At 49.7% G+C, this 12,079-nt stretch overlaps 1 protein-coding gene and 1 long non-coding RNA gene across 2 annotated transcripts; one reads left to right on the top strand and one right to left on the bottom strand.

The window, feature by feature from the left end:
- Positions 1–6,868: 6,868 nt before the first annotated feature.
- Eif1b (eukaryotic translation initiation factor 1B) lies at positions 6,869–9,590 on the bottom strand. Its single transcript, NM_026892.3, has 4 exons — positions 9,355–9,590; positions 7,926–8,089; positions 7,560–7,661; positions 6,869–7,283 (listed from the first exon to the last, which is right to left on the bottom strand). The coding sequence occupies exons 1-4, from the start codon at positions 9,383–9,385 to the stop codon at positions 7,239–7,241; spliced, it is 342 nt and encodes a 113-aa protein (NP_081168.1). The 5' UTR covers positions 9,386–9,590; the 3' UTR covers positions 6,869–7,238.
- Positions 9,591–9,614: 24 nt separating this feature from the next.
- Positions 9,615–11,775, top strand: D830035M03Rik (RIKEN cDNA D830035M03 gene). Its single transcript, NR_166642.1, has 2 exons — positions 9,615–10,090; positions 11,066–11,775. It is a non-coding gene; the product is annotated as an RIKEN cDNA D830035M03 gene (long non-coding RNA).
- Positions 11,776–12,079: the final 304 nt, after the last annotated feature.

The raw sequence follows: 12,079 nt of genomic DNA, 5'->3' as shown, positions 1-12,079 counted from the left end.
CAGAATTGCAGCTCAGCTACTTCAAACAAACAAAACACCTATGGCTCAATCAGGCCAAGCTGTACTGATGCATTTGACAGAAAAGTAAAAACAGATATGATATTAGCAAAAAGTAAAACCAGAAATGATAACTTCAGGGTGGTAAGTATATGGTGTCTCAGGTACAGCTTTTAATTCAGTTTTTCACAGGTTATTAAGATCAGATGCTATAAGCAAACAGACATGGCCCTAGGCCAACTCCAACTACACCCCACACCCAGCTCCCTGTGAGAGCATCTTGAGATTCCCATCATGGCTTATTGCAGACCGTCAAGTGAACAGTGAACACGACTGTCTCAGCCGCCCTCACTTTCACACCCTCTGGGATTCTAGACAATTATCCCAACCAGGTCATCTTGGTTAGCTTTTGGAAGGACAGTTGTCTGCAACCCAGAAATTAGGCTCATGGCTGCTTTGAGGTGTCTCTCAGAGATGGGGCTGAGTGGCTCTTTTAGACACAGGGCCCCAAGAAGTGGGGGCTTCTATCCTACCCCAACTTCACCCCTGCCCCCACCACAGGGTGTCCTAGAATAGATAGATGTCTAGGAGGTAGGTGTACTCTGGGCCTATCAAAGTGCTTTTCAGAGCAAAGGTTTTGACTTTTTTCTTGAGCACGTGGAGTATCTGAGACTGTATCCAGCGATATTATAACTCGTCAACGACTCTGTCTTGGGGTCTTTTCTTTTCTTGAGGCCAATTCATATGAAAGCACATTGATCTATGAAATTTAAAGGCAGGGCATAAATGGGCCAATAGCGCCTCCTCTTGGCCACATGCAGGCATTACATTCCTATCCCCTTTAAACCAAGGTACAAAATAGACACACCTGTGGGTTGGTGACACAGCTTGCCAAAGCTGTTCCTGACACACCTGAAATAGGAAAGTGGCAGAGGTGGGGAGAAATGCTTGTCCTCAGGGCGGTAAACAAGCCGTGTTTCAAGTGAAATTGTGGGATTTCACAAGCAGCTGGCGAGGGTGCCCGGGAAGGTGCTGATGCTGGGTGTGTGTGTGTTCATGAGCGCGCACGCACGTGCGGATGTCCTGTGGAGTTTAGAGTGGACCACAGAGCCTTGGATCCCTGATGCATTCCACAGAGATGAAGTAGGGTATCAGCCAGAGAGCAGCTTGGCTCCGAGCGCCCTGCTTTCTGTTCTTTCCTGTGTCTTTTTTCCACTTTTGCTGTGACCGTCCAACTACTCTGTCCATAGCTTACAGACATGAGTCTGTGCCCAGGTTTTCCTTCTCTTTCTTTCTCTCTTTTCTTTCTCTCTTTTCTTTCTTTCTTTCTTTCTTTCTTTCTTTCTTTCTTTCTTTCTTTCAATTGATTGGTGTTTTCAAAGATTTATCAGTTTTCAAAATGCTAATTTCTTTGTCTTTTAAAAAAGTTATTAGTTTGAGACAAGGTCTCCTATAAGGTAGTTCTTGCTGCTCTAGAACTCACTTTGTAGGTCAGGCTGGCCTTGAACTCATAGAGATCCACCTGCCTCCGCCTCCTGAGCGCCGGGATTAAAGGTGTGTGCTGCCACTCTCGGCTTGTCTTACCCCTTCCCAGTATGTTCCTCCTGTCCATTTCTCTGTCTTTCTAGTTGTCTTCTTCCCCTCTCTGCTCTCCGATGTTTGTAACTTCTCAAGTCCATCCAGTGCGTTTTGCTTCTCCCACACCCTACAGGATGTGATTAAGGATACAAAGTTCCCAGGCCTAAGTTCCCACACAGCCTTGTTTAGCCAGCTTGTTTTAAGACAGGGTTTTACCCCGTAGCAAAGCTGGCTTTGGACTTATGATCCTCCTGCCTCAGCTTCCCAGATCTGGCTTTACAGGTGCACCCCACGCTGCCCGGCTGTCTGGGTTTTGACACATCATGTTCCTGTGGCCACACACTCCATGCTGATTTGTGTCTGTTAAGTAAGATGTTCCCTGTTGGTTGTGGGCTCTGTGGTTCACTCTGAGCTCCACCGGACATCTTGTACTCCCAACCTGCACCCCAGCAACCGCACCCTCCCCGACACCATTGCCAGCATCCTCGTGAAATCCCACAATTTCACTTGAAAAGCTAACTTGAACCAGATGCTGACAGTGACCAATCACCAAGTGGTACACTGAGGCACATGACCATACTGAAACATTGCTTCTTTTGATAATATGTGTGTGTGTGTATATATATATATACATATATGTATATATGTATATACATATACATATGTGTATATATATATATTTGTTTTTGTTTTTTGTTTTGTTTTCTTCTCGCTCCAGCCCCACTTACTCTGGCCCTGCTTGCTCCGGCCCCACTCCTTCCCTGTGAGAAAGGCTTAAGATTTATTTATTTTATGTATTTGAGTACAATGTCACTCTCTTCAGACACACCAGAAGAGGGCATCAGACCTCATTCTATATGGTTATGAGCCACCATGTGGTTGCTGGTATTTGAAGTCAGGACCTCTGGAAGAGCAGTCAGTGCTCTTAACAGCTGAGCCATCTCTCCAGCCCATCCCCTGCTTTGTCCCCAGGTGAAAACTCCCCCTCAGTCCCCATCCTCTCCAAGGAACAGGCTCAGCAGAGGCTCAGTCCATCTGGAAGTTAATTCAGCAACACGTCTCCTCCGGGGAACGATGCAAGCAGCTGACCTGCAGTTAGCAGCCATTCGGGTCAGTGTGGTGTTTTCTTTTTAAATATTTAAAATGTTTTATGTGTTTTACATGCATGTATGTGTGTGTACCACGTGCGTGCCTGATGCCCTCAGATACTGGAGGGGGGCACCAGATTCCTCTACTCAAGGCCATTTTGGTCATGAGCCACCACGGCCAAGATGCAGCTGCAGTTTCTGTGGTCACCTTATCTGACTCTTGTCTATGGTTCCCCATGGAGTCCCTGAGGGGCCATCATCACTGCTAATGGATGAAGAAACCTAGCTGTGGGGGGCAACCTGCTATTGTTCACAGTCAGGATCCACAGTACCGGGAATTACCAAGGGCTGAGCAGGGCTCAAGCATCTCCTGGCTAGAGGACCAACTGTGCCAGAGGGGAAAATATCTTTTGACACTGCCTTTCTGACACAGGTGGAGCTGTTGTCATGACGATTGTTTGTCAAATGGCCTGGATCCTGCCCTAACTTGCTACATGGCCTGCCTCTTAGAAGAGAATGTTTTGGCTTTGTTTTGTTTTGTTTTGTTTTTCTCACTGCAAAGTAATTGCATCAGAAATCAGAAGGATAGTCTTCAGTGGGATGAAACAGTGGTGTGAACAATGGTTTCTGTCCTGTACATGAATCTTTATTGAAAACAGTCCTACCTGGGCATTCTATGTGGCCGTCTTCCATGGCTGAGCTAAGCACTTGGAACATAGATCGCACAGCCTTGGCACCTCAAATATTTAATGGGGAGAGCCCCCGTAGAAGCACAGGCAAAGATGAGATGCTGAGGCGTGGTGACCAGAAGAACACGGGGGTGAGGAGGATATAGTTAAAACCCAGAGGCAGATGAAGTAGGAGGAAAAGGTGTCAGCACTGACTTCTCAGGCTTGAGGGCACAGGTGGCACAATGCCATCTACGTATGTGAGGCAGGCTGGAAGACACTCACTCAGTCATGTCCATCTTCTGGTTTTGATTTTTGCGTACATGTGTTCATGTGTTAGTTGTGCATGCATGTGTGCGGGGGGCCAGAGGTTGAGGGCAGGCATCTTGCTCAGTTGCTCTTCATCTTATATTCACTGAGGCAGGGTCCTCCCTTGAATGCAAAAATGGCCAGTCTGGGTAGCCAAGTTTGCTCCACGGATCTTTTGTCTCTGCCTCCTGAGTGCTGGGATTACAGGTGGGCCAACACTCCTACCCACCGTCTACGTGGGTGCTAGGGATTTGAACTCTGGTCCTGGTGTTGTGTAGCAAGCATTTTACCCCCACTGAGCCATCTCTGCAGCTCAAGCATGCCAGTTTTGAAGTTCCAGTGACATGTGCAAATTGACGTCCAGTGGGATAGCATTGGAAAGGGATGTGACACCAGGTGAGGTTTGCATCTCTTGTGTATGAAAAATGTCCCTGTTCTTGTGTGGTGAGATGGAGAAATGATAGAGGGGATTGCTTGGAGGGCGGGGGATGGCTCATAGGACATACATAGGGTCTTGTCTTGGTGAAAACAAGGTGCCATCCCGGTAAGCAGGGCAGAGAGCACACATAGCATTGTGTGGAGCGAGGCTGAGTGGGGAAGTGACTTTCAAGTATTTCAGAGATGTCTCTATGTCTTCAAGACACAACAGAGAACAAGGGCTGGGGGGAGAAGGTGAAGGAAGCGCTTCTCTCTGGGTGCCTTTAGCTCCTCTGGATGAGTATTCAGTAGTGAGAGGGGACAGAGTCAGGGTTGCCTTCGCACAGTCTCCCCTGTGCTGGGCTAGCCTTGCACTCACTATGTACCAGAGGATAGCCTTGAACTTCTCTTCCCACCTCTTGTCAGTTTATGTGTATTTGTTAAGAGGCAAACCCAGGCCCTTGTGCATGCTAGGCAGGAACTCAAGGGGGTGGGATGACGGTTGAGGGAGAATGAGTGTTTGCGAGGGGTAACTGCGGAGCTCTGCTGGCCTTCATGTGGAGAAGGATGGAATCTGATGCCCGTGGAACTGGGCAAGACTCGGCTGTGAGTGCTGACATCAACTGCTTTCCTTACAATGCAAGACAAGAGGGAGCCGGAGGGCCAGGGCCTGGTAAACTACAGCTGCCCAAAGGGCCTGTTGTCAGGGTTACTACTATAGTAAAAGAACACCTCTCAAGATTCTCCAGGGGATACCTGAACCAGGGACCGCCTCGTACGGCACTGCTGGATCCAGAGAAACCAACACCTGGAGCGTCATTTCCAGGAAGTGGAAGAGCCTGATTCTCCGAGGGTTCCCGAATGAATGAGTCTTCCTCTGTACACACACACACACACACACACACACACTCCCCAGCCATACACTGGGAGTGCTGTTATAGACTGTCCAGGCTGTATGTACTCACTACTGACAATGCAGAAGCCTCAGGTTTTTTCTGGCTTATTCACTCACGAGAGGACATAAGCAAATATCTCTGTTGACACAGAACTAACTTCCTGGTGGCATGTGCTGTGGCTGTGTACAGTCCGAGGATAAGGCTGTATAAACACTACCAGTTCTCCCAAGTGACAGAAAGTTAAGACTGCTTTCATGGACAGTAAAAGGGACGGGCTGAGATCAGTGTGGATAACTGCCCACAGGGCTGATTGTAAGGTGATTGTTTGTGTTGGCCAGGAGCCATGGTTTTCTAGGTGTCCACAAGAGGGCGCTAATAGACCACTGCTAGCCTTAATCTGCCTCAGTTTAAATGCATTTCCCCCCTGGTACCCAACCTTTCCATTTTGACACTCTTGGTCTACCAAGTGGGCTGCTAGAGACTCAAACTGTTCTTCCTGTTGTAAATAAACTATCCCTAGCCTCTAGCAAGTCTATGGCTCTCATCTGTTCAGACTCCATCCTGGTGACCAAGGATGGAGGGCCCTTTTCAGACTTCGAGGGATACTGTTTTCATCCTGCTCCCCAAAGCATCAGTCATGACTAACATGGACTAACAATTCTGTCTCCACTCCTTAGACCACGTGTCTTGCCCAAAGGGCTTCAAGAATGGCTTTCAGGTAAGAAGTATGTTTAACAGTAAACTGGAGGTAAAAAGGCCAGCTTTCTTCTGGAGCATTCTAGAGACCCTTCCAAGCTCTCTAGGGTAACTGGGCTACCCTGTACTCTAACCTGTGAGCACTTAAAGACTCCCCAAGAACTTAAACCTTTTTGCGAGTTGACAGCTGTGATCCCTTGTTGAGATAGGGTTTCCAGTATCCCCTGCTGGCCTTCAACTCCTCCATTCTGTTTCTGCTTCTCTAGTGCTAGGATTACAGGCTTGTACCACCACCACACCCAGGTCTGTAACTGCTTCTTGCATGAAGTTTGTAGGTTACTCTCTAGTTAGGGGCGGCAGCGATCAGGATGTCAGCCAGACAGGTGAGCCACCCACTCCTGTTGAGTAGAACTCACCAATCTGATCCTCATAGTCTTGTCATCCCGTGGTGCCTGGGATCTAGAACATCCAAGGACAGCTTGGCAACCCCCCCACCGCCCCCTCTGGTGCCAACCCGACTCCATACTGCTTCCTTGGAGGAACATGTGGAGCCTCCCTTGCATGGCCTCTGCCCTACTCTGTATGCCCACTATCCTGATGGATAAGAGTGATTCTTATCACAAGCCTTGTCCAGTCAGTTCTCTTGCTGAACTTTTAACACGCTGCCACTGAAGACTGCCCTTCACTCATACAGATGCTATGCAGACATCTCGCTTGATGAACAGATGTGCTGGGGTGACCTACTGCTTGACTTCTGGGCTGTAGCCACTCCTTCCTCTAGCTGCAGGATAGCTGGTGACCCAGGAGCTGCACTGCCACCGTGGCTGGGGTGGAACTGTTCCTTTACTGTGATGGACACTACCCCCTCAGGAGAACAGCTTGTCACTAGTCCTTCAGTAGGCAGGGCAGGCTGCTCTGGTGGCCTCCAGAATGCCAGGCTGACAGGCAGAGGAGCCCGTCTACTCCAGACTGTGCTGGGCAGAAGCACCTGGCACTCAACTCCAGGAGTGCTAACCTAAAGCCTTCCACTCTGAAGACACACAGCATCACCCACACCTGCAGGGCACTGCCTCTGGCTAAATGCATTTTGATACACTGAGGGTGACAAACAGCTCTCTCTACCTGTTGTTCTGAAGCTGATGAACCTAGAGGTTTCAGGGAAGAGACAGTTCATGTTCCTAATGTTTCAGCAAAGAAAACAAAGTGCATTGCTGGCTTAGGTCAGCGCTCATAAAGGATGCACACTTTCTTTTTATTGTTAAGCCGCAACATACATGGTTTAATACAACAACAAAAACATTTAACAGTCAAGTGAAAATAAAACTAACAACAAACACTCACAACAAAACCTTTTCCATTGGAAACATGTTAGGACGGACTCGGGCTTCGTTCCCATCTCACCGCGATTTCCTTATGACTCAGGAGCCTACATACCCCGTGTTTTCTGTAGCCATGCAGGTGTGAGTGGAAGTCTGAATGATTAAATAAACGCAAAGTCTGTCGTTTACTGTAAAGAATCATCTCCCGAGGCAGCCAAACTGAGTTAGAGAACAAAACCATTTAAGAAACTCGCCACGCTTGGGTTCATCTTAGAACCCGTGAACCTTCAGCTGCTCCTCCTTGACGATGCCAACCTGTGAAGTAAAACCGTGCTCAGCAGAATCCACCAGCAGTCAGCAGTGACAGCGCCCACCACCCCAGCTGACAATCCCACACCTGCCCTAACCCTAACCCTGGTTCCTATGCCACTCCCCAGGCCACTCAGCAGCAGCGTGAGCTGTACGTGAGCCTTGCCGTTTCCGGTCAGCACGGATACTATTCTACTCCACTACTTCCGTCCCGTGCTTTTTACTAAGTAGGAAAGGATTCCCGCCTCTTTCAAGGTCACACGGGGTGCATCCGCCACTCACCTCCAGAAGAAACTGGCAGATGTTCTTCCTTTGGTCCCCTTGAAGCTGAATAACCTCTCCGTACTCAGGGTGTTCAATCACAGTTCCATTGCAGGCAAATTTCTACAACACATCAAGTTAAATGCAGAGGGTTAACTCTGACAGAACAAACACAGCTGCGCCAGCCGGCTTGACTGCACCAAGGAGCAGTGTCCTCCAGAACTAAGCGACTCTGTAAATGAATCTGGAGGCCACATGAGGGAAATATTAGGGGAACAGTAACAACTCATCGGCTCACATTCCTCAGAGAGGGGTAACCGACTCAGATGGAGAACAAAGCAGCTCTCCTGGCCCGAGCTCTGGCATGCACCCACTCCTCACGGTCACCTTTTTGAAAGCTTTCACAAGTTTCTTTTTGTCATAATCGTCCGCAATGCCCTGCACAGTGGTCAGCGTCTTCCTGCCGTTGCGCTGCTGGATCCTTATATGAATGTAGTCCTCAGTCCCTGCCGGGAGTAAGTCGTCGCCCTTAGTTGCATCAGCAAAGGGGTCTGTAGAGGAGCAGAAAAGTAGAAAACAAATTACAAAGTAGTATGTAGAAGCGTGCTCCACTCCATATCCAGACAGACCTCGGTGAGGCCTCCAGCACTCCTGCTCCATTTCTGCAGGCGAGGGTGGGGCTCACTGATAATAAGTTTTTCAAAGGAGAAAAACCTAAGCAGGCTCTGTATGCCGATATCTGAGCTTAAAAGTAGAGACCACCACTGTGGAAGCCACCAGCAAATGAGACAGAAAACATTTACGAAACCCTAATTTCATACAGCCTTCATACAGCCGCCACAAGAACATGCGTCACCGCCACTATTTTTCGACTACAACATTCAAAAACACCCACCCCAATTAGTTAACATAGTAACTGAGCCTTATAAAACACATATAAACATATACATGCAACCTCACGAGGTGTAATTTACAAAATGATTGCAAGCAGAGACAACAGGGCCACTTCCAAGTCAAATCAGAGGCCTCTCTCCTAAGTGTTTCAAACAGACGCCTCTGGGGGCTGCTTAAAACCAGCTGGGTCCAGCCCCACCCCAGCTCCGGTCAGTGACAGGTCTCTCTGGCACCCCCCCCCCCTCCAGTCCTGGCCGACTGAGTCGCAGATCCTCTAAGCCCTTAACTTCCCTTCCCTCCCAGCAAGGACTGAGCAAGGCCACCCCCCGCCCCCCATGCCCCAACACACACACACACACACACACACACACACACACACACACACACACTTGTGAGTCGTCTGAGAGTCACAGGTCTCGCAGTCACCCTAAAGCTGTCAGGTTCTCCAGCTTCTGGGCCCCACCCCTCCAGTCTCCTTGCAAAGCCCTGGCCAGCCCCGAGGCCACAAGAGAGATAACACCAGAGACTCCCAGCGTCTTGTCACTGTCAGGTTCCCTGCAAGCCCCTAGTCCTAGTCTCTGCAGCCCTGGCAAGTACTGTAGCTCCCTTACGGGTCTCTGAAGCCCCCGGCCTTTCTGTCAGTCCCCCCAGCCTCTGGCGGGTCCCCCTGCAGCCCTGGCGTGTCCCCCGACCGTCCTGTGAGTCCCCGAGACCCTTGTCTTCCTGCCAGTGTCAAGTTCCCCAAGCGCCTGCCGGTCGGGCCCTCGCCTCTACGGAGTCGCAGGCCCACTTAAGGCCGTGTCCGAGGCCCGGAGAGGGGCATCCCCCGGGCTAGGGTCGCGGGGAGCCCCCCGTCGCCATCTTCTGGGCGCCGAGACAAAGCCCAGAGGGACGCGGGCGGCGGCCGGCCACTGGCCCTTACCGAAAGATTGGAGGTTCTGGATAGTGGACATGCGACACTAGTGTGAGGCCGGTGAGAGGATAGAATTCCCGCGGGGCCCGCCCGGATCACCGTGTCAGGAGGCTGCAGCGGCGAGAAACGGAAATCAATGAAGCGGCGGAAGCCCGGGGCGCAGGAAGACGCGGAGGCGGCGGTGGGGCGCGAGCAGGGAGGCGGCGCTGCGGCTTCTCGCACAAAATGGCCGGCGCCGCGTATTTAGCCCCGCGCGCCGCCGCCACGTGACCGTCCGCACGCACCGCGCGTCCGCCCCGGAGCGCCGAGCCGGGGGCCAGCGAGGAGCGGGCGGGAGCCCACTGCGGGCAGCCGCGGTCCGTCCCGCCCGAGGCGCCGGGCGGAGGCGCTTCCGGGTGCAACGGCGAGAAACGTGCCCCCGGGGGTCTGGACTTGCAACCAGCGGGGACCGCGCTCTGCGCCTCCGCCGCCCTCCCCAGCCCCCAGGGTTCCCGAGACCCCTGAGTTCCTTGCAGAACCCTTGTGGGTGCCACCTGGGAATTCTCCCTTCCTCCAAGCCCCGGGATTCCGATGCTGCAGTCTCTACTAAGCTTAACCTGTTTGTCTCAGGTGTCACGACCTAGCCTCTAGCAGAGTCAGGTGTGCGTGGAGAGAACGCGCTACCATCCCGCCCGAGCTCTCCTCTGCGGAGCCTCCTAAGGTCGGATGCAAGTCCCGTGCAGGATGGGTGTCTGGTGGTTGCTAGGTGAGTGTGAGCGAGCAGATGAAGTAACTGTAAAGAGTAACCGTGCACAACCATCAGTGGACAGTGGAGAACCGTCTTAACCTATGTAAACCACCTATGCAGGTGGTTGGCTTTCTAGACCAAAGCAGTAGACTAAAAATTTGGAATTCTTAACCTTTTTGTAGGTCAAACCTGTTGCCTTCGTGTTGAAATAGTATTGGAGGCCTGATGCAAGACATTAGAAGCCATAGATAGCATACATACTATGTTTCTGTCTAGCAATCCATTCAACAAGATGTAGCAGTAGGTCCAATCGCTACTACAATTTCCTTTTTAAAAAGATTTTATTTTTATGTGGTTGGGTGTATGTACCATAGAGGCCAGAAGAGGGTGTCATATCCCCTGGAACTGGAATAACAGCTGGTTATGAGACCATGGGAACAGAACCCAGGTCTTGTGTAAGAGCAGCAACTCCTGGGAAGTCTCTCGAAGTCCATTACTGTAGTTTAAAAAAGGAAATGAATATCTGGAGTGTAGTGCTCATGTTTCAGTGACTTCTATTGTACAAAGTGGCCGCTCCTAATGTTTCTATGCATGGCCTGTTGCTTTAGGGTTGTAAAAATGAATACACTTGTATGCCCCTACATCCACCAGTCAGGTTTCAGGCACACTACTTACTCAGTTTTATTCTTATACCATGGTTTGAAAAACTCTAGCTTACGAATATTTGAATTAATAGTCTTGAGCATCTTCCACCTTCATGTAGGTCCTGGAGCAGGAACTCAGGTTGTCAGGCCATCAGCAAGCCTGAGCCACCTCACCAGTCCTTGAGAAGTTTTTAATAAATTATATAAATTTTCTGCCTGAAATATTAACACTATTTTCTAAGTAACTTAAAGAAGTCTACAAAGTAGTATAAGAAGCACAGACTACACAAAACATACGGTATAAATTACCACTCTACTACATGGTATGTTTCCCCCCTTTTCTTACTAGATATACCTTACCACTGGGTATTACGTGGTTTCTCAGATGGAGCCTAGGATGAGTGAGCCAGAGAAGAAAACTAAAACAGAAAAACCTTGAAGTTTCCCTGAAGACTGGAGCTGGAGCAATGGCATAGTCTAGCTGTTCTTTCAGAGGACTGCTGCAGGCCCCAGCTCTCAGGAGAAAGCAGCTCTCAACTGCCTACAACTCCAACTCCAGGAGGTCGGATGCCCTTTTATGGATTCTGTGGGTACCTGCACTCAGGTGGACATCACTCACATTGCAGACACACACCCCGAAAATTTCAAGGTCTCACTGTCACTATACCTGTTAGTAGAACGTATCCCTCCATTTAGAAGTAAGGCTTACATCAGAAGTACCCAAGAAAGCTACAAAAGTTTTAGCCAAGCAAATAAAAAAAAACTGGTTAAAGGCTCTTCTGTGTCTGCCCTCATGGACTTTGTGTTTAAGCCTCTAGTGTACAGTGCAAATCTACTGTTCACCCACAGCACGGAGCTCTTGCAGTATAGCTGGTCTAAATGGAAATGCAAGGGTAAATATAAAATATGCGCAGACTTCAAAAGATTCCAGTCCACCTGCTTTTACTTAAAAAAAAAAAAAAAACCCTACTGGAAAATCTCACATCACATGTAGCTTATATCCCATTTCTACAAGACAGCATTCTTATAAAAAGAATAAACTGAAGTGTTTAAAATGGAGTGTGTCTGGCTTTAAGTGGTAGCAGCGTGGGTTAAAGTGTCGTTTCTGGCTGTGTCAGAAAAGAGTCTGGATGGGTCACAGGGAACCGCTGACCAAGAGAAGGAGCGAAGATAAAGGGTGACAGTTGGAAGGTTGCCAAGGTTAGAGGTAGACTCCAAACCAGGGTCTTAGCATCCACACAACACCGTACTTGAAATCAGCCAGAAAACCCACATGTTACAGGGAGAGAACCTACCGGCTGTCCAGCAGGAATCACTTTGCCTGGCTGTTGGGCACAGGAGCTGCTTCTCTTGGTTCCTCATA

Source organism: Mus musculus, chromosome 9 (assembly GCF_000001635.26).
Source record: "Mus musculus strain C57BL/6J chromosome 9, GRCm38.p6 C57BL/6J".
Classification (NCBI taxonomy): domain Eukaryota; kingdom Metazoa; phylum Chordata; class Mammalia; order Rodentia; family Muridae; genus Mus; species Mus musculus.
Note: the sequence above shows the minus strand (reverse complement) of the source record. Positions and strands in the feature narration are given on the sequence as shown.

Coding starts and splice junctions, on each gene's coding strand:
- Eif1b (NM_026892.3), bottom strand. CDS start 9,385: ATGTCCACTATCCAGAACCTCCAATCTTTCG. Junction 8,090..9,354: donor CCAGAACCTCCAATCTTTCG/GTAAGGGCCAGT, acceptor GCTCCTCTACAG/ACCCCTTTGCTGATGCAACT. Junction 7,662..7,925: donor TTGTGAAAGCTTTCAAAAAG/GTGACCGTGAGG, acceptor GATGTGTTGTAG/AAATTTGCCTGCAATGGAAC.